The sequence below is a fragment of the Ostrinia nubilalis genome, chromosome 17, assembly GCF_963855985.1.
Source record: "Ostrinia nubilalis chromosome 17, ilOstNubi1.1, whole genome shotgun sequence".
Taxonomy (NCBI): Eukaryota; Metazoa; Arthropoda; class Insecta; order Lepidoptera; family Crambidae; genus Ostrinia; species Ostrinia nubilalis.
In genome coordinates this window covers 14,164,409-14,185,463 of record NC_087104.1, presented here as the reverse complement: position 1 = coordinate 14,185,463, position 21,055 = coordinate 14,164,409, and the positions used below count along the sequence as shown (strand labels likewise).

General features: G+C 36.0%; 1 protein-coding gene across 1 annotated transcript in view; it reads left to right on the top strand.

Annotated features, from left to right (window-relative positions):
• The first annotated feature begins 288 nt into the window (after positions 1-288).
• Positions 289-21,055, top strand: part of LOC135080123 (transcription factor Sox-12-like) — a 96,652-nt gene continuing 75,885 nt past the window's right edge. The window contains exon 1 of the mRNA XM_063974811.1: positions 289-818. Within this exon, the coding sequence (XP_063830881.1) occupies positions 693-818 (126 nt within the window). The 5' untranslated portion in view covers positions 289-692. The remainder of the gene's footprint in view (positions 819-21,055) is intronic.

Genomic DNA, 21,055 nt, shown 5'->3' with positions numbered 1-21,055 from the left:
GTTAAAATTTTTAAAGACATTCTATTCCATCAAAGTAAATCTAAACAAAAAGCTATAAAACCTAAACGTATAGCATTCAAACCCAAACGCATTCGCATCAACTCGAACGCGGAAGGGTTAACTCAATGTTACGCTACCGCATGAGTCAGCCAAGTGCGAGCCGTGCGCGCGCGTTCGCTCTGACGGCCCGATCGCGAGTGGCGCGGGGCGCGGGCGGGGCGCGGGCGGGGTGTCGCGGGAGGGGAGCCAAACAGCTGAGCGCGCCTCTATTGACAGTGGGGCGCGTGGTGCCGCGACGTTAGTATGCTCTCTGATCCCGCGGAGTGCGCACGTAGCCGCAACTTCACGCTTTATTATGCCACGATCGCCCCGCAGTACTAACTGAGCTGCGGTCGGGACCCGTTAAAATTATGACTTTTGGACCGATCGCCGGCGAAGAAGATAGCAGCAGAAACCTCGTTCTAGAAGAGAAAGCCTTAAGAATAGTGTCCAGGTACTGGGAAGTCTCCGGTGCATCAGCCGCCGAAAGGCTCCGGTACGGGAACAAACTGCTGAGAGAACCATTCGGACTGCTATAAAACTTTAAAATTTTTTGAACACAAACAATTAGTGATTTTTTTGAGTGCAATACGTGAACTGTGTTTTTGTGTTTTGTTTTTTATTTTTTTGGGGTTTTGTATTTTTGGATATAAATGAAGATGGTGCCCCAACAAATATCGGATGTGAGATCGCTGTCGCCGACATCGAGCGGAGTGCCGGTGTTTGGTTCACAGCTGGTGGACAAAAATTCGTCCACACCATACACGGATGCTACACAGGTAAGTCCATGGTAGGCCAAAAAGTGTGAAAAATCCCCCAATAAAAATTCCGTGAAAAATTACAAAACTGAAACCCGAAAAATATTATTCATCAAAACTGATCTGATAAAAATCCACCAAAATTATCTAAAACCGTGCCTAAAAAACCAAAAACAATATTAAAAAGTGCTTTTAAAAAATCCAAACAAAATAATGTGAGCGTGGAGCCGATGCTAAATAAAAATCTTAAAATAAAATATTTAATGAAATAAAAATATGAGTCAAGAAAATTTCCAAAACTCAAAAAAGTAAGTCAGTGAGGTCAATAAAAAATATAGGATGGGACAAGGTGTAAGGTGTAAATAAATAAAATAAATTCTAAATGTAATAAAATATTTTAAAGGTTAATGTCTATTACAACCTAAACTCAAAACAAACATAACAAACAAAAATAAAAGTCAAAACAAGGTTGTAAAATAAAAAGATGAAAATTAAATAGTAGTTCATATTAAAAGTGAGCATCACAACTCGTAAGTTAATAATCGCATGAAATCATCTGTCTCGAATTATCTACGATAACCGGCGTAATCTAAATAAACAATTGCAAAAATAATAATATTAAATGCATGCATCAACTTCCACACTTATCAAAATCGCGTAAAAATATTCGCAATAGTAACGCGAATTATTTAATCCAAAACGCGAACATTAAATAAAATAAGGCGTAATAATGTTATCTTCAAAAAACAATCGTCATATGCCTAAAAGTAATACGTAAACATGTTTTCATAAATGCCAACGCCTAGACTCGTTGAAGAAACCGCTATAACCACAATGAGATGTTTCCTTGGCCAAGTGATAATAGAAACAATGTCCTCACATTGCGGAAAAACATTAATAAAACTCTTGATTTAATTTGCATTGAGTAATTTGTCTCCATTATTCTAGATCGCAAAAAAGGGCCAGTTTATTATCCTGCCTGTAATCGGGCATTGGCTAACATTGCTATTAAACAGACAGAGAAATTCAATACACCCAATAAACGGGTTACTAACGAGGGATAATGGCTCAGGAACATGCGATCGAATGCACTGGGGAGCTCGGAAAAAATTAAAGTCCCACGAGGAGCGTGCGATCTGATTCTTCAAAGTTTACTGCCCATAAAAGTTACGGCAACGAAATCAGAATCTCTAATTAAATGTTTTAATCTTAATGAAAGACATAAAATAGAGACTAAAGTGCGGAAAGACGTAAACTTAAAAATTATACGGGCGTTAAACTAAAACAGGACTTGAATTTTTCCAAAGACTAATCCGTTAGTGAAACGTGGTTGAGACTGAATTTTATACACGCAGCACTAACTAGTGAATTAAAATAACTAAAAAATACAGCTAAATTGTAACAGGATGTGAATATTAATTGGAACGGTTTTATCTGGATTTATAAATGTGAAATAGAATTTTAAATTGTGCAACAAATATCAATGCTTCAAGTCACGTACGATCGAACTAAAAAAACAGGGAATGCCCGGCACTCAAATTTATCACAATCGAAAATAATGTGCCAGGCGTCGAGTTAATTTAGTGTCCGTAAAACGAAAAGGATCAGCACTTAAACAGTTAACGTACCATAAAATGTGGAAGCTGATAGTAATGAATAAAACAAACGGGCAAATTTCAAAGTGGGCAAAGATAAATTGACTGCAGACTGACGCTAACATCCCGAGAGCAACGACACTCGCAACGATTTCCATTAAATAACGAATTAAACACGATTCAACAGTCGATTCTGTTCGAAAATGAAACTTTACCAGTCAAAACAATCGATAAAGTAAAAAGGAACTCGAGTTTTATTAGTCTTGAAAGAAATATACGTAAAATGCCACGCCGTACCCCGAGAGTGCATTAACATTTCAATGTCAACCCGCAATATTTTTAGTCATCTTCTCTGTGTGAGTGGCCTTTCGTGTGTACGCTGTCGACATGTGCGTTTCTGTATCATTATGCTTGTGAGCCTGACAACTACTAGGAAACGATAATCTTAGGTCATTCGCGCCGGTGACTATAAACAAAATCTTCAGCGAAATGCTTAATCATCCTCTTTAACTCCCATAAAAACAGCGGAAAATGTTACAGTTGACGTTATGAGGAAACAATAACATTTGTATCGTTTACATCATTACAGTATAAACTGCAATTATCGAGTCACGAGACGATTAAAATGTTAAGATTGAGAAATCTACGGCGTATAACAGGAACGAGCGAGCCGTGTAAAAAATAACAAAATTAAGTAAGGGCGGAGTTTCAGATCATTGTAATCTCGACGGCGAGCAAACTGCGGACTTAGTTTTTGTTGCGTTTTTTATGTCGTACACATAGCCGGGTTGTTGCCAAGTCGCTATACTGTTCGACCCAAGGTTGCCCACACCTCTGTGCCTTTATACTAGAATAATTGTCCGTTCTCCAAACCGATTGTTAGATTATACGTTGGAGTCTGAAAAACGCGGTTCGCTTGCTTTTAATTTACTTTAAACACTTCCTAGAAAGAAAAGGCTCTTTGTACAAGTCTAAAGGCAACTTTTCTTTCGTGTTTGTCTACTATAATGTTGGTTTTCTTACAACTGTTACTCACGGAACGTTTGTTTGGGAATTTGAAGAATTCTCATTATCCTCCCGCTTAGAGTTTTGATTGAGTCCCTCGGGGATTATAAGTTGGAATTGATACGTAACTTCTAACTGAACTGGAATAATGTTTGGACGGTAATAAATTAACATTTAATGCTCCTGGTTACCTTTCTGAAACAATTTCGTGTAGAACCTTTCCTCGCAAGTTTATCGCTTAAGTAAGCAAATTTATGTACCCTAATGCAGCCTGAGCAAATCAACATTTGATTGTAAAATACGTACCCATGTCGGCAAATGCAATTTGCTCTACACTAGTGGGTGTTGTTTTAATGGCGCTATTATGCTTCTGAGTCGAATGTTGCCCGAGAAAATTACCGCGTATAGATAAACACGGTACGCGTATTTACAACAAAAATTAGTAGAATCACGCTTATGGAGTGGAACAACAAACTCCGTGGGAGATTCTCGAAGTGTTCAATGAAATTGTGTGTTTGAAAACTGTGTTCTCTCAAATTAGACGTTGCTTGTTTGAAATGGAAGGAGTTAATACCGTTTCTGACTAGTAGCTGATGATTTCATTATGATACTCAATAATGTAAATTCACTTTGCATCCTTTGTCGAATTTGCTTAGAAATGTATTATCGAGCCAATTGAAATGAAATTGTTTCATTGGCACTTTGGAAGTCTACACATGTAGTAGAATATTTAAATCCTTTAAACCTTAGGCATGAATATGTATGTATCTAGAATATTAAGCTGCGTGTATAATCTATTAACCTGAGCTAAGCTGCAAACTGTTTACCTGTGGTATGCTAAACGTATAATAGCAAGGAAAATTAGACAGTCCAAGTTCCGTTAGTCTGGTCGTTTACTTCATTACTCCAATATTGTGTACTTGCACCTCGAGCCTCGAGCTAAGTTACCACAGAACTTCTAACTCGAAACTCCAAGCATGACATGTGAAAACAGAAAGTCTGCACTGCAAATAGCTATAAATTTGGCCCCACTACGTTGACAGGGCGAAAATCGCAACGACCAACTTCAACGTTTGAACAACAAAAATAAAACATATATCTTTCACTTGAATATTCTCGGTAAGGTTCGTGCTTTTGTTTTGCACGAAGCTTCGTTCGAAAAACTGTTTGTCTTTATGAACTTACATCGTTATTTTTTGCTATCTTTCAGATCGATTACATGTTTAAGGATAATTCGTTTCATCTTATTTTTATGTGCAAACCGGTTATGATTTATTGGACCCGTTTTAGTTTTTGCAACTTGAAACGCCTGGTAAGGACCTAAATGAATTACCACAAAAAGTATAATGAAAAAATTCTTAAGGTCAAGACCGCTGCATTGGGTGAAGACTGAACATGAGTAATATCTGCCTAAAAAGGTAGATTTTTTAGGTTATTTATCAAAAATAACCTCATCAGCGCATACCCTATTTACCGAATTTTGTATGGTGATTGGATCCTCAAAAAGTTTGCCACTTCCACGCAATCTCGTAAACCCCCAGGTTGATTAGGTGTTTTAGTCGAAGCAACTTTATTGTACAAGTTTGATTGGAAAGTAATGGAGGCCCGTGGGGGCATAAAACTAACATTATCAGTTTTGGCCGAGTTGCTAACAATACTTTGTAGATTAAATTGGGGATGTTGTTTGCAAGTTATTTGTCCGTGACATTAGGATCAGACTTATAAATATTATTTTTAACTCTATCACTTTCATGAAGTATTTATAGCTACTTTGTAGGAATTATCATTGATATAATTCATGTTTCTACAGCTAAAATCGGTCCATTTCTCAAAAGTCAATTTGATAGCGACTTTATGCTCATTCTCCATCTACGGATATCATGGCCGTTAATCTCCGAAGATGGGGTCTTTTTTAAAATTTAACCTCTCATATCAGCAAGTAGGTCAACTTTACTGTACCTAGCGTTATGGCTCCGAGCGTTCCGTTTTCTCATTTCTGAACGGAACACTAAAAACGATAAAATTTATGACTGGCTTTTAAAAAGGACGACATTCGATCCCGGTTGCTTTCGAAAAGAAATTTCTCTTTTGTTAAGGCTACCGTTTCGTCTGTGCTTATTCCACCTCGGATCTCACTCCCTGATTTTATGGCGAATTACTGAAGCTCAGTTAAATTTCGACGATCAGATTCACTTAATAGCTCTGCCCGTCTTCCATCATACTCGCCGAAGTCATTTCCCTTTTGTGTTAACTTGAAACCTCAAGCGAACAATGTTCCAAACCAGTTTTTACGAATAAATCCGTGATTTTATGTTTAATGCACAAAGGCCTAAACTTATTCCGGCTTTAAAACTAAATCGGCTAAGTCGAGCGTGCATTATCGACAATGACCTTTAAAAGCTTACTTTTATTTCGTTCAATTGAAACCGGTTCTATTCATAGGCTGGAGTGTACTGTACAGCCGGCCACACGTGAATATACCTTCACCTAAACCTCGGTGAGTAATTTTAGACTCTACATTCAATGGTATACGACTCAAAGCAGGATATGGACATTGATTTACCTGTATTGCACACAGGTAAGGTATACTGAACGCCTTTAGAAACATCGAGATGACGGGCCGTGTACCAGCTTACAGTTACTGGGGAGCCAACGTAACTCATAAAACAGAAGAAAAATAATCTGTAACACTAATAAATTAATTCCAGATAGTAATTGCAAGTTGTAATTATTACTCTTTAATGTAATTAATTGATTTGGAAAACTAGTCATATTAAAAAGTAATGAGCGAGTAAGTAAAACGGATACTAACTCAATTATGTGTTGTATTAATCTATGTTTTATTGATTGTGTTTTAATTACACTCACTGGGTACATTTATTGGAGCTACGTAAGAACAGATGTGTTAGTAGAAGATCGTGTTGATGAATATAGTTCAAAGAAAGGTTCAAAGACACGAAAATAATGAGAAATCTAAATAAAAGAAAATACACTTCGCATGTCAAAGGCTAACGATTAAACTTCTACGAAGAAAGTTATCGAGTGTATTTTTAGAAACCAAGGACTGTAATCGTTTATTAAATTCCTACCGAAGACAGAACTACTAACAACGAACTTTAAACAGCACGGAGTCCATCCACAAAACAACCTCGGGCCGACTTAAACGAATTTCGTTTGGATCGTGGTGGTGTCGCGGGGAGCCCCACTTTGCCCGAAACTTTTCCTGTCTATCCAACTTCTAGATATTCACTTGCAACTTCCCTAATCGTGTTATTCGATTAACTTGTGGACAGGTAGCTTTTACACAATTACCCAGTTATTGGCTTGGAAAAATCCTTTCTAATTTTTTTGCCGTCGATTTTTTGTTCCCCCTAAACTTCTAAGTTAAAAGTCATCGTAATTGGACCTAACACTTGTGGACGCAGACTGGTTTTTGTATAATTAATTGTACCGTTGAATGACATTTTAATTGTTTACTGATTGGTCAACCTAGCATTAATTAATATTCAACTCAAAATACGACAATTATAAAATATGACTTGTTTTTTTTAGAATTTGACTAAATATTAAATTTCAACTCGTTTCTGTCTACAATTTTCCTTTTCGAAAACACAGTAGGTATCGTTTAACATGAAAGGTAAAATCGAGGTACATAACAAAAACTTGCAAGCAAGCGAGTGACAACAGAATTCTTAGCACTTAGTTTTCGCGTGATAGAACCCAACATTCCAGGTTCAACTTAAAATTTACACGACAACGACAAAAAAGCCAAGGCAAACCATCGAGTACGAACAGATGATTTACATGGGCAGTTGCGTGACTCCAGAACGAAGGCTTAGGCTGGTGACTGACGGAGCAATTTTGAGACGCCATTTCAGCCGGTAGGTCGCTGACACACTAAATTTTGATAGTAATTTAAAAGTAATAAGATTCTTCAAAATACTTATTAATCATTCAGTGTAGTATTTCTAGACTCTACCCACATTTAAGCACTATTACATGTACCTACTAGTAGTTACAGAAGTTTAAATAGGTAATCATTCTTCTCAAGTTTTACACGTTATGCATTATTTGACATGCTTGTTCATTTCATTGACCTTTTTCGGCAGTGCAAAATGTCTACACACATTTTATATATTTACTGTCACAAACACATTACTTTTTCAACAACATGCATTTACAACATGAACCACGAAATTCGTTGTTACTCATAATAATATTCTAAACATCATACGTTAGTTCTCGCGTTTAAAACTGTTCCGTGAGAGTTGAACTTAAATCCCTCGAATGCCAGTGAAATTAATCACCCTCCTTGAATTTCCCCTCGTGTAAAGTTTTATGAAAATTCCATTATTGCAACTAAAGCTGAATAGGCAAACGATAAAACATTCCGAGATGTAAAGTGGAATACGTAAGCTTTAAACTTTAACAAAAACATTCTTGTCATTAAACCCGAAAAAAATTGGTTTTGATTCATGAAAGGTTTCTAAATGCTCCAAAAAGGAAGCATTTCACACAATTGAAAATAATTTTGAGACGCAGATTGAACCGTAACTAAGTCAAACCTTCAAATCTCACCTCGCAAATAAAATCAACCAAACCGAAATCGCAACAAGAGCTTTCTGTAGTCATCCGAAACGCAATCAAACACACGCTGTTAACGCTTCGGGGATTATCTCGACGTAATTGAACGAAATCCTTATCAAAATAAATAAGGGGATCGAAGTGGAAGCCTACGATATACAAAAATCACATTTACGGTAGAAGCACAAACATAACTTGGTGTTAATAACTCACTGGAAAGCATTTGAAAGGTTTCTCGTGACGATAAACACAAACATTTTACATACTAATTGAATACTAATTTACAAAGTCTTAAAATTTTAGAGTCCCGAAACGCGTTCTATAAATAAAACATTGCAATTTCAAATTTCCTTTTTTAAAATGCAAACAAAATACACTTGAAAATTCTCAAAGGACGATAAAGAATTGATAATACAATAGCTTTAGCTCCAAGTCAAAGTGAAAAAGAAGAAAAATTTCAAAGAGATAAGTAATTTTGTTAGATTCAAAAGTATACAAAACTTTTCTTGAGTTTAAACAACGGTTGCCTGATAGTACGATAAAGCTTAATGCGTGTACTCTTGTAGTACAGTCGACAGTACATCAGACGATACATTATTTTTGCAAAATAGCTGCTATTTCAACGGCATAGATGCCATAGTGTTTAGCTAGATGTGCCCTTGTTTGTACTAACTTCTGAGAGAGCAGTGGTACTCAGACATGGTTTACACTCTTGTATCTATTGACGGGATTGAAATCTACCTCCTTTTAAACTTTAAACTGTGTGTTAAAATATTTAAAACCATTATGTTCTTGTCTGTCCCAATTAGTTATTGCAATTTCAAGCTACTTAAAAATCATACCTGACATTGGTCACGTCCAAATTTTACTTCAGAGATGGAGTATTAAATATAAATAAATAAATGTTACTGTGATCGATACAAACCAATAGTCACACACGATGCGTCCACGCGCGTATCTAGAATTATCTGGGTCATTATGAACATTGTACTATCTCACATTAATGAGGACGGTTAATTTAATAAGCATTAGTTAAATTTAATTTTAATGTTGTTTGTTTTTGCAAGCCCTGTACCTCTGATCTTTTGAATCTCGTTAAGGTGTATTCGAGTGAAAATTTTTATGAAAATGTCTTAGATGATTTGCTTAAGTATTTTTTGTGTCCGTTAATTTATTTACATTCAAGATTCATACTGGTTTTAATTATACTGATTACATGTGTTGATATATTTATGTTACTGGATTTCATGCGATGATTTTCACACAGTTAATGATATGTAATGACGTGACGGACAAGGGTATCTCTTCAATCGATTACAATACGACTATTATTATCGTCTATCTACAAAGAGGCGATGTGAAAGAAATCACTTCAACTCGATAGTCTATTCAAATGAGTGCCGGACCGGTTTTTTCGAACAATATTGAACTTGATCTAACCATACCTTCACCTTTACTGTAATTGTAGTCAATTGTGATTGTTGCCCAACTTCATTCACCGTGAACCTTAACATTATGCTCAACAATAGGTGGATAAATTTGAGAATTTTCCGTGGATATTAACCTTCCATGGAAAAAATTGTATCCCATCAAATGGTAGAGAAAGTTCAGATGCAAATATTGATACCCTTACTAGTTTTCTAGGCGCAGCCAATGTATATTAATCATGAAATCGAGATTTAAAAGATTCTTGTCTGAAGAAATTTTTAAGATAATTATTTTATGATTTCAAATAATCTTGGAACACGCTATGAAAATAATTGTTGGTATCGGACATAAATCAATATAATCGTAACCGGCAATCAATTTAAGTTTCCTTTCAACGATATCTTTTATATTGTGAGTAATTAGGTACAATACAGACTAAGAATTTCATTTTTTTAATTATAAAATCGGTAAGAAACCTTAATTTTGGTATTACATACTTAATTTCAGTTACAAAAAGATTACAGACACAATTATGTACACAAAATGAGTTAAGTTTGACAATATCTTGTACAAAATCAGATATGAACCGATGTAAGATAACATAATTAAATTGCCGGTCTATATGAGCAGTCAAATGGCATTAATACGGTATATCCTGATTATCCAGTATGAATATTAATGTGCTATAAGAGCAATAAAATTATTGGAAGATTTAATTACAACTTCGCTATTAGAAGTAATTTATGCGTTAGATATAATTGATACAGCTACTTCTGGTCTGCGATAGCCGATATTTTATATAAAAAAAAACAAAACGTATTGATTGCAATTTCTAACACCTAAATTTTACGTAATGAATAATTCATACCGTTGTAGAATAAAGATGAAACTTAATAGGTTAGTAAGAATTCCTCTACAAATATTATCTAAAATGATGATAAAAAAAAATGATGATGATCATAAAGATCCAGAGGTTTTTAGTGACATTAGTGAATCATAAAGGTTTTTGCCTTCGATCGGAGCAGTGCATTTATTTATAAATGCGTGACGTATTAAAGTTAATGTCGCGTGAACCGGTTGGGGCATGATACGAGATAAAAATCGTTCGATGCACTTTATATGAGAGCGTAATATCTTCCTAGTAGACGCCGAGCGTGGTGATTTCTTGAGACCGTTTAAAATTGAACGTGTTTTTGTTAGTTATTTCAAGTTAAAGTGAAAATAGACTGAAGATTCGCAAACATATCAATCTTTGGAAACAATTACACAAATACACAAAATGTCGAAGCAAATAACTTCCTACACGTAGCCTCGATTCACAACAACTGAAATGAAAACTTCTGCAGTAACTCAAAGCTATAAATAATGGATGAGTTTGTCCATTAAATAATGAGCAACAGACCAAAAGTTCATTCCAAGTGAATTGTCTTTTGCGAAAAGAAAACGCCTCTTTCCGTCTATAAAATACATTAACATATTATTATTATTCCCGCATCAGCTTCCACTCAACTTACGATCTTTGACATTGCAAAAAATTGAAGCAATTCTGCAATTGGTTTCAGAAAAACAATGTTGTTTTAATTTCTTGAGTATAAAGTGATTCATTTTGAACCTAGCGGGTCTAGACTTAAAGTAAACAGTGCAATGCAGGGTTCAGTTGAGAAGTCGGCTCAAGGAAGCTAAAGAACATTTTATAAATACAATTGCATGACCTTGAACTTCGGTACCAGTGGAGTCGTTCGCCTCTCAGACCGGTGTGCTCTTGCCTCGGGCGCTCCGTATAAGGCAGAACCACTCTTTCAATATCAACTTCCAGTAACTTTCAAAAGTCAAGATTTTAATGAGCATTTACAGCGTTGATATCATAGCACTAAAAGTATCTTATCTTCATCTTCTTTTTAAGTCTGTTATGATGTTGAAAATTATGTTGATTAAAATTTCATTATTAAAAAATATGAAGCGACTAAAATTTATCATGGAGATTCTTAAATATAATTACGACAAGCGGGAGCTGGGGATTTGAAACAAACTGAATTTTCAATAACACCAAACGAGGCAAGCCCTTTGCCTTAATTATACATTCACGATTCAAGAGCTTCAAATTTCGTTCTTAATCGACATCTTTGACTTCTATTTTATGATCGCCTTAATAAGAGGTACATTTAATAAAATATTTATGAGGGTATTCCTTAGTTAGAACCTCTAATTGTTGGACCTACAAATCGCATTAACTTCAAAGGGTAGGAACAAAAATATCACGACGAATTTCTGTATCTAATCTCTGGCAATCTACTAGATAATGTAGATGAAAATACTGCTGACGATTTATGAAGAAGGCTGAGCGAAATATGGCGTCGTCGCGACCATTTTCATTGAAACTTTTTTTTAGTGCCTCCCCTTTAGATGAGAGATAAATTTGCAAATAGAGCCGAGCAGCCGGCGGGAATTTATTTTAGACAGTATTGAAATGTAAATGTCATATGTGAGTTTGTTTTTGCAGATAAATATAAAGCTTGACGATTATTAACCAGTGCCACGTCTTTTAGATTAGTTACAAAAGAGTATAAATTGTTTATTGACGAAAAGAAACATACACTTATTCGTATGAATATCATTTAAGATATTGTTAACATAATTTTCAAATTCTGTCAATATTTATCCCAATCGATCTTTATTTGACAATTTGATCATCAGAAATGTAGGGGAGCGTAATTGAAAGTCAACATCCGATACAAAAACGTTAAGTTAAAAAGAGGTTAAAAATTAAGGCAAACTCCGTGGTAGTAGTTCAAAAGTGACTCGTTACCAGGCTTCTAATACCATGCCAATATTTGCTTTCCCGGGGACTCCCGGGGGACGGGTAGGAACGTTTCGTTGCACAAACACTGTCGTAGTCTTCCGATGCATTCTGCCGGAGTGTGGAATGCCTCAGGGAGCCACGCTAATAATGTTAGGACATATCCTGCATTCAATATTATGTTCGTGCGATTTTCTGAATATTAAAATGCAGGCGCAATTTTTCGAGAATATGTTAATGTTGCCAGTGAGTATATTATCTGCATGTGTTATGTTAAAGTCAGAGCAGATTGTGTTTTATTTTTTGAGTTCTTTGACATTGAAGCGATTTATTTTAAAAGTTTCTTTTAGTAAACTTTTTGTGATCAAGTTAATAGGGTAAGATGTTTATTGTTGATGAGGGCTCAAAGAACTTTTTGTAACAGAAAAGTGAAACTTAAAGTGATATTGATTACATGGAAAAAAATTGAAACTGTGAAGAATAATAAGGTAGTTTGTGAAAGTCTAGACCTAAATTGGTTGTACTTTAGTAAAATAAAGTAATTAAGTACCGTTTGTTACGTTTTTGTAAATTTTATCACGAATACTCGTCAGGGGCTACCTACTAATGACAGTTATTGTAAAAGCGAAGAAAGTTTTAATGAATACACACATTAGTGTTGCAGTAATTTGGAACTTATTTATCCCTGCTTTGAGTTTAAAATGTCCTGTAGATAGTATGGTTGTATAACATCCTTATCGTAGTACCGTTTAATAGGTTATAGTGATTGGATAGGCGAGATTGTCATTAACCGTTAGTTGACGTGATGTCTGGCCTTAGACAATATTAGTGATTACTAGGGCTGGGAGGTGCTCGATCTGCAATAATTAAGCAGACGTTGTTATAGTTACATAGCTTTTACTGCAAATAGATCCAGTTCAATCCGGTTCAGATTAGCTCGCGATCGGCTGGCATCATCGATACAGAGCTGCATTTACGATCAAATTAGCTAAAACACATGGAGCAAATACTTCGAAACCGTTCAGCGATTACCGAGTAGTTTTTAAGCGTGAGCCATAAATTTTATATTTACAGCGCTGGAAACACGGCCACTTTGTTCATCATCATCATCATCATTTCAGCCACAGGACGTCCACTGCTGAACATAGGCCTCCCCCAATGACTTCCACATCGCACGGTTGGTAGCGGCCTGCATCCAGCGCCTTCCCGCTACCTTTATCAGGTCGTCGGTCCACCTTGTGGGTGGACGTCCCACGCTGCGTTTTCCGGTACGTGGCCTCCATTCCAGAACCTTGCTGCCCCATCGGCCGTCAGTTCTGCGTACTATGTGCCCTGCCCACTGCCACTTCAGCTTCCTGATCCGTCGGGCTATGTCAGCGACTTTAGTTCGTTTACGGATCTCCTCATTTCTGATTCGATCTCGTAAAGAAACACCGAGCATAGCCCTCTCCATAGCACGCTGTGCAACTTTGAGCTTCTGTATAAGGCCACTTTGTTGGTGGAAACAAAAAGTTGAAATTGAACAACGCGGTATTAGTCCCAGTTCATGTTTGGACGATTCCCATCTGCGTCCGTTCCGAAGTTATTGATTGGAAGCATCTGGCTTTATATGCGGTGCATTCCGCGTCAAAATATCTAAGTGGGAATTTGAACGTCTTGTCCCAGGAAGAATTGCGGAGTTCCGACCGCAAAGTTTTTCGTTTCCCTTTGAATATCAACCGCTCGGGTCGTTTCCTTAACATATCGAGCCCCTATTTCTGAAACGACGTCGAATGATAACTATGACGCAACATGCGAATAGTTTATACTAAGGGCAGCTTTTAAAATTCATCCCACACCCTAATCCAGAAGTTGTCTAAACGAGATACGCTCAAAGCAAGGATCTTATTGACTGCTCCGTTCGGTTTACGCCGGAGTCTATTGACTCTGTAATGTCGCTCATTTCCCGAACCAGCTTTCGGGAATAAGAAAAGTTCTGACGTCCTTCTAGCGAGGAAATGGAAGAAAGAGGCGCTTCGGAGCGCACTAAAGTTAGTACCTTTGATCTTACATACAAAAGTTCGAATTAACACGAACACAAAGACAGTCATAGGCCCGGCCATCTGTTTAGCAGCGTCGGCAATCGAGTAACTAATTCCAAGTTTAATGAGAAACTTCTTAAAGAGGAATAATTCGATTGTATACTGAATACTTGTTAAATATATCTTTGCATCCCCTACCTTTTTGATCTTACCAAATTAAATTCCTTGCTTCGTGGCGTGGATACAGCTAGTTTTGTATATAAAGAGGCTATTATAACGTTAAGGGCAAACGGTGATCACTCTTAATGTCTTGCCTTAATACGATCTTAAATGTAATTACTCGGCTCTTGGTAGCAATATTTCGAGATCGATTTCGCTCAGGGTTCTCGCGTCCGGCGAGTCAACATATCAAACAATTTAGTAACAAGACGTCTATGATTTCTTTATTACGGCCCTTCTACCCTTTCTAGCCGGCGCCCGTTTCCTTTTAGTAAATTCCTTCCTGTTTCGCCCAGTATCTCTCTCGAGATAAGTAGATATTGAATTTTGAAGCATAAGGTTCCCTTTTTTATTTTTATCCGGGATTTGTTTCCGTGAATACTGGTGATTTAGTTCGTATTACATACATTGATATTTGTGTGGCTCGTTGTTTTCGGGGTACTTAAAGATTAAAGGGTATCGTGGGGAATTCTCTCCAAACACGCCTGGGCGCCATTAAGTCAGATCGAAAAGAATTGTGTTCCAGTTCTCTCGATGCGTACGGTAAGGCACTTACGGTAATGTGTTTATAATTACGTTTCTATGTAGGTTTCGGTCGTGACAACCAGAACAGCTAAGTCTCTAGTTTGAGAGTTCTATGTATATCCATTTGTCGTGATTGCTATAATGGTATGCTTAACCGTGAACCTCTTAAACGAGAAACGAATGACGGTCTACATTGTGTTAGCATTATACAGGGCGATAAATCAAAATGCTTGACAAACTGAGATATTATTGTGCTCACTACCATTATCAACTTTCATTTTGTGACAACTTTGACAACGTTCTGTTAGAGCATAATTTTTTCGACATTTATCCGTCTTTTTCTAAACTAAAGAAGCTAATATTTCTTTCTTTCGCACATCTTCGCAAATTCTAGAACTTTTCGGAACAGTAACGGTTATCAAGTAATACATTCATACCACAAATTTCATTCCGTATCATTTGAGTAGAAAACAAAACGTCCCATTCATTGAAAATGCTATTATCTTAGTAATTAAATCCCTTGTGAGTGCTTAACGGCTGTATGCTGGCAAAGCACGCGGTAATAAACCGTCAGGCATGCTTGTTACTGCTTTCCCATGCTCGTAGGAGATGCGTTTAGCTCCGTTAGAACAAATATAGTGCGTAGCTCTAAAATTATCTGTACGATACACGGAAAATTACTGCAACGTATGCTGCCCCTTTTTCCCATCGGCTCAGTCGTTAGCTTAAATTATAAGGCTAACAATGATAGCGGCTTTGGTCTCTGCGTTTGTTCGAATCTTTTTACCGTAAAACGTTTCTTTTAAAGTCGTTTATATTATGTGTGTAACATTTTTTTGTATAAAGATCATGAGTATAGGTATGGATATGAACAAAATTTTATACTGACAGAATTTAGTGCCTAAATGAATAAGAATCATCAAAAATTCAACTTCAAGTATCTAGTCATCAAAACGTGGAACATCTTAATAATTTGGCTGCAATAACTTTAGTGTTTCTGAGAACTTTATCATCTTAATAAAGAACATAAAACTGGCGAAAATATTCCATCCAGTGATGATGGCATGGAGTCGTGTACTTTATAATTTATGTGGGTTTTAGTATTGCAGCAAGACTATCCTTGGTTTCTATATTTGGCGGTTTTAATTAATCTCAGATGTAAAGTACGTCTCGTAAATTGTTTAGGTAAGTTATTATGTGTTTGCTTACGACCTAGAAGGAAATTATACTAAAGAGACTGTAATGTATTACTACAGAAAAGTACTATGTAAATTTGGATTACAGTTTAGATTTATATCTTCCAAATGCGTTGATCCGAGACGCTCTTGTAATTGCAGTACAGAGGCATATACATTCGCTTAAATGCGACATTGGCAAATGCACTGCAATTAATCTAAATACGTATGTTTATGTTAGACAGAGATAAATTGTAATTAAATGATTAGGGCTATCAAGGCAAAAGGGATTTCGAAAATGATAGAATGAAATGGTCCGACGTCAGATATTATTTATTCAAACATAGCAACGAGAATTTATAGCGCCAAATGAGATTTTGCATCGAATAAAGCTATTAGAATATTTTATAGCAAAGTTGACATACATTTTTAGATTTACTTCTACAAGGAACATGCACAGGCCCTGTATTGTATAATGTAGAAAATATACCATATTTATGCATTCTGAAACAGGGTGAAAGTGCCGATGACTAACATCTAAACTTGGCTGCAGGAATCAACTCAGAAATAGAACTCGCGGCGATGAAAGCTGCACGTGTTGAACTTACTACCTATGTCACTTATTACGCAGAAAGCACGGAATCACTACAATTATAGCGGCCTATTTACTTTCTACACTTGGAAAATTATCAGCTTTGCCTTACTAGAAAAGATTACTTGAGTTAATTTGAACATGCCTTTAAAACAGTTATTAAAAATAATGGAAAAGAACACTGTTTTGTTGGTAACCATCTAAATTACGTAGTTGAAACAAGTTTTAGCTTGAAATTCAATATCAACGAAGTAACCACGTTATATTTTGTTAAAATGGGCTAATAGTTTTTCGACATCGTTTTCTTAGAACTTATTAAAACATTTTCTTTATATTTCTTTTTTCGTTGTAATATCCAGAATAGTTTGGATTTTCACCCAGTCATTCTAGATGTCAAAGGTCTACGCGACTTAGATCACGCACCCAATCACCTAACGTACATAAGTATGACGAACGAAACGTGTGGCAGAAATCTATAATCGGCATGACTAAGATAGTTATAAGTATCGTCCATCAGCTGACTTGCGAACGTGTTACGAACAATCTTGAGTTATCTACCTACATCTTGTATAACCCCCTTTCTCTCAAAAGTAAGTTATTGAATACAATCCGTAAGTTTGTTCCCTTATTTCGCTTCCGCGTTCCCCTTTTTCATCTGTTTCTCTCTTAAATCTTTCTTAAACTTCGTTCCAAATAGATTTCTAGCCAACTAATTGCTGCCTTTGAACAGATCAGCAGCACTTTATCAGACGTTTAACGGTTTCTTAGCTTTGTCATCATAAATATAAGTTTTGGCTCGGCTCGCCCGTATCGACGTAGGATCGCTCCGCAGACCAATCCTTTACTGAGATAACGGAGGATCCCAAAGAAGAATAATGTCAGATCGGATTTGGCGGTTATGTGGTATACTTTAGACTCTAAATTACCAGTATTAACTTGTAATTTAGATTTCTGTAGTCAAAGATATCTTTTGGCACCAGCAGCTCCTAGTATTAGAACTAAAATACAATTTATTTCTATCTTAATTTTGGATTAATTAACAGTTAATGAAGCAACGAATTGAAAGCCACCAGGTATTTTACGGTCGGCAAAGTATTAAAACACGAGTTAAATGACACTTTTAAGTCTATTAAATTCAGTGTTTTGTATTTTTTATCAGTCTATAAACAATTTTCTCCTTGTCTTTTGCGGCGTTCAAGTAATTACGTATCGGTAGAGGAATTCAAAATGTTTATAACTACATGTACAGGCAAACAAAGGTCATCGGTGTGACTCACTATTCTGGAAGTATCCTCGTTTCATTAAATACCAGTATTCGATTGTCCCACTTCAGTTATTCAATGCAAATCGAATATTTTTGGACCAGTAGGGTATTACGGGTTGAGACATGAGCGTAACAAATTGTAGATTATATTTGAAACTAAAACTAACTCTCCATAAATAAGGTAATTTTTCGAATATCATGGTGATGTCGAAGATTATAATATTATCTTCAGGAATATTTTAATATCAAGACCCTCCTTTTTAAGGAGATGATTTTGGGACTGTAATAAATTTGTCGCTTGCCTTCGATGGTTCATTCACGTTTTCTGTTACTGAAATATTACATCAAACCGTTGATTAAATTAGATCATAGAGTTTTGCTTGAGTTTCCGAATAAACCCTCGTTCAAGTAGAAAGTGGAGAACATTAAAATAAATGCATTAAATGCTTGAAATTGAAGTAGGAAGTGATTAATTGTTATACTACTACCGAGTAAATTTACTGGTAATCTAAAACACTTTCATTGAGTCGTACGTCCTTAGAATAACACTAACGTAAAGATGGGTTTTCCCCACCTACGACATAATACAAAGTCTGTATAAATCTACAGAGTATATCAATTAATACACGAGATGTGACAAAATTATATAATGAGGAAAACGTTACATTCGTAACTAGCTTGTTATTAGAGTCCATTTTGCATATTTCGCACCCTTCCTGGAATAAGTACGCAAGTGAAAAATGCCAACTTTTCAGGAGCGTAAAAAAACTGTCCTAAAAATTTATTACCATTATTAAAAATATGTGTTATACATCAAAAGATAGCTAAAAATGTCTGTGAGGGGCCTATGTATTTATATTTAAAATACACTTAATAGGTTTTGAGAAAAACTTAAAAAAGAGCGTTGCGTACTTATTCCGCGAAACATATTTAACACCTTGTTGTTGTAATTATGAATATTGCATTGTTGACATGTAAAGGAATACATGCTGTTTGGTATTATTGCAGATAACCACTTATTGGCGTTCAGATTTAGTCGTGCATTCAACGTGTAAGTGTAGTTTACGTAGTTTTTCCTCGAACTATTCGTATCGAAATAAATTCGTAAAAAGGATAACGTACTTTTACCTTGTGAAAAATTACATAACTTATGGTTGTATTTAAAATTATAGCTTTATTCAAAATCAAAAAGTTACAATATTTTTGCATAACTATATTATAATTTTCGAAAATTGCTTTTTTAGGGAGAGACGAGCTATCAAAAGGACTAATGCCCGTTTTCACCATCAATCCCTAATTTGTAAGTGACCTCTATGGTGATACATAACAGGAATTTTGTTTTTATAGGGGTCACTTAAAAATTTGGGATTAATGGTGAAAACGGGCATAAAACTCATTTTATTTTTGCAAGTAGGCTTTTATAAAGCACTTTTATAGTTTTACACTCCCCAGTATTAACCCAACCACTGCTTCAGGACATTTTTTTTTACGGAAGCGGTAGATAGATATTTTGTAAAGTTACCATTTAAAACAGAAAATCCACAATCACCATTTGCAGACACCAAACCGAGGAATGAACTGCCGTTTACAGTATTTGCGGACCAATACGATCTACAATCTTTCAAGAGGAGACTCTAACACCTTAAAGACAATCAACGCACCTGTAACTCACCGAGGAGCGGTGTCTATGGGCGGCGGGTAATCACTTACCATCAGGTGATTCGTCTGCTCGTTTGCCTCCTTTCCCTTAAAAAAAACCCAAAAACATAACCACACAGAGGTCCGTTCAGTTAGAAAGAAAGTTGCAGAAATCACCAGACCTGAAAAAGATTAACGAACACACAGATTTTTTTTTATAAAACAAGGTACCTACCTGAAAAAGAAAAAGGAACAAGAATGACAGTAATACTTACCTTATCATGCGGTTGTCTGGAATAATACGGAGACAACTCGCGTACGATTGTATTTGATGCTTCGTGTTAAGGTTCGATTTATATTTCACTGAATAACGAACTGCTTGTGAACCAACCCACAAGCAGTTCTCAGCTGCAAGAAGACCCGAGAAATATTATAATGAGATGAAACGTTTGCTTCATAGATGACATTATGAAGATGATCTTCAGATTTATGTGACAAAAAATGATTCGGATTACCAGTGCATTATTTGGAGACCGAATTACCGAGGGTACCGATTTCTATAAAATAATAAAACAACATTTTTATATCAACGACCTTTTATCAGGAGCGGACTGGTCAATTATTTATTTTATTTTTATTTTATGTGATAGGAGGCAAACGAGCAGACGGATCACCTGATGGTAAGCAATTGCCGTCGCCCATGTACATGAAGCTATAATGCTATAATTTAATGAGAACTTACAGAGCAGATAATAATACATCTGATATGACCAGACCATCCACCAGGTTACACTTCAATACTATAATGCGAACAGGGCGCTGCCTGCTGCTCTCTTCTGAACACTATAATCCAGACCTTATAGGCACTTACAGGTAGATATCTACCATCTTATACTGCATCTCACTTTACATCACATGCAACTGCGGTCAAATATGTACCTTTTGCTACCTAGTTCTGCGTTGAGTTTATGAAGTCAACAAAAGATCAGCTAGTGCTAAAGTAGTTTCATGAACCTTGATGGAACAGTCCAAGCATTGGGTATTGAATGGAATTTGAGGACAGATTTAAATACAATGTGAATATACCACAAATTGCAAAACCAATCATGAAACGTAATATTTTATCTGATACATCTGATCAAACTTTTTGATCCCCTTGGCTGGAGCTTAGCTCCAAGTACAGTCATGGCTAAGATTCTAATGGAAATAGAATAGAAAGTATTTATTTGTTTCAAAACAAAAACTTTGGCTGATAAAAAAATAATAAGGATAGAAAGATAAGTAACTCATTAAAAAAAGATTGGATTAAGATACGGCAGGATTTGATTCATATTGACAAAACTCAGATATAGATTGGTATAGGTAGAGAGAAAAAATACGTCAGCATCATCATTTCAGCTACAGGACGTCCACTG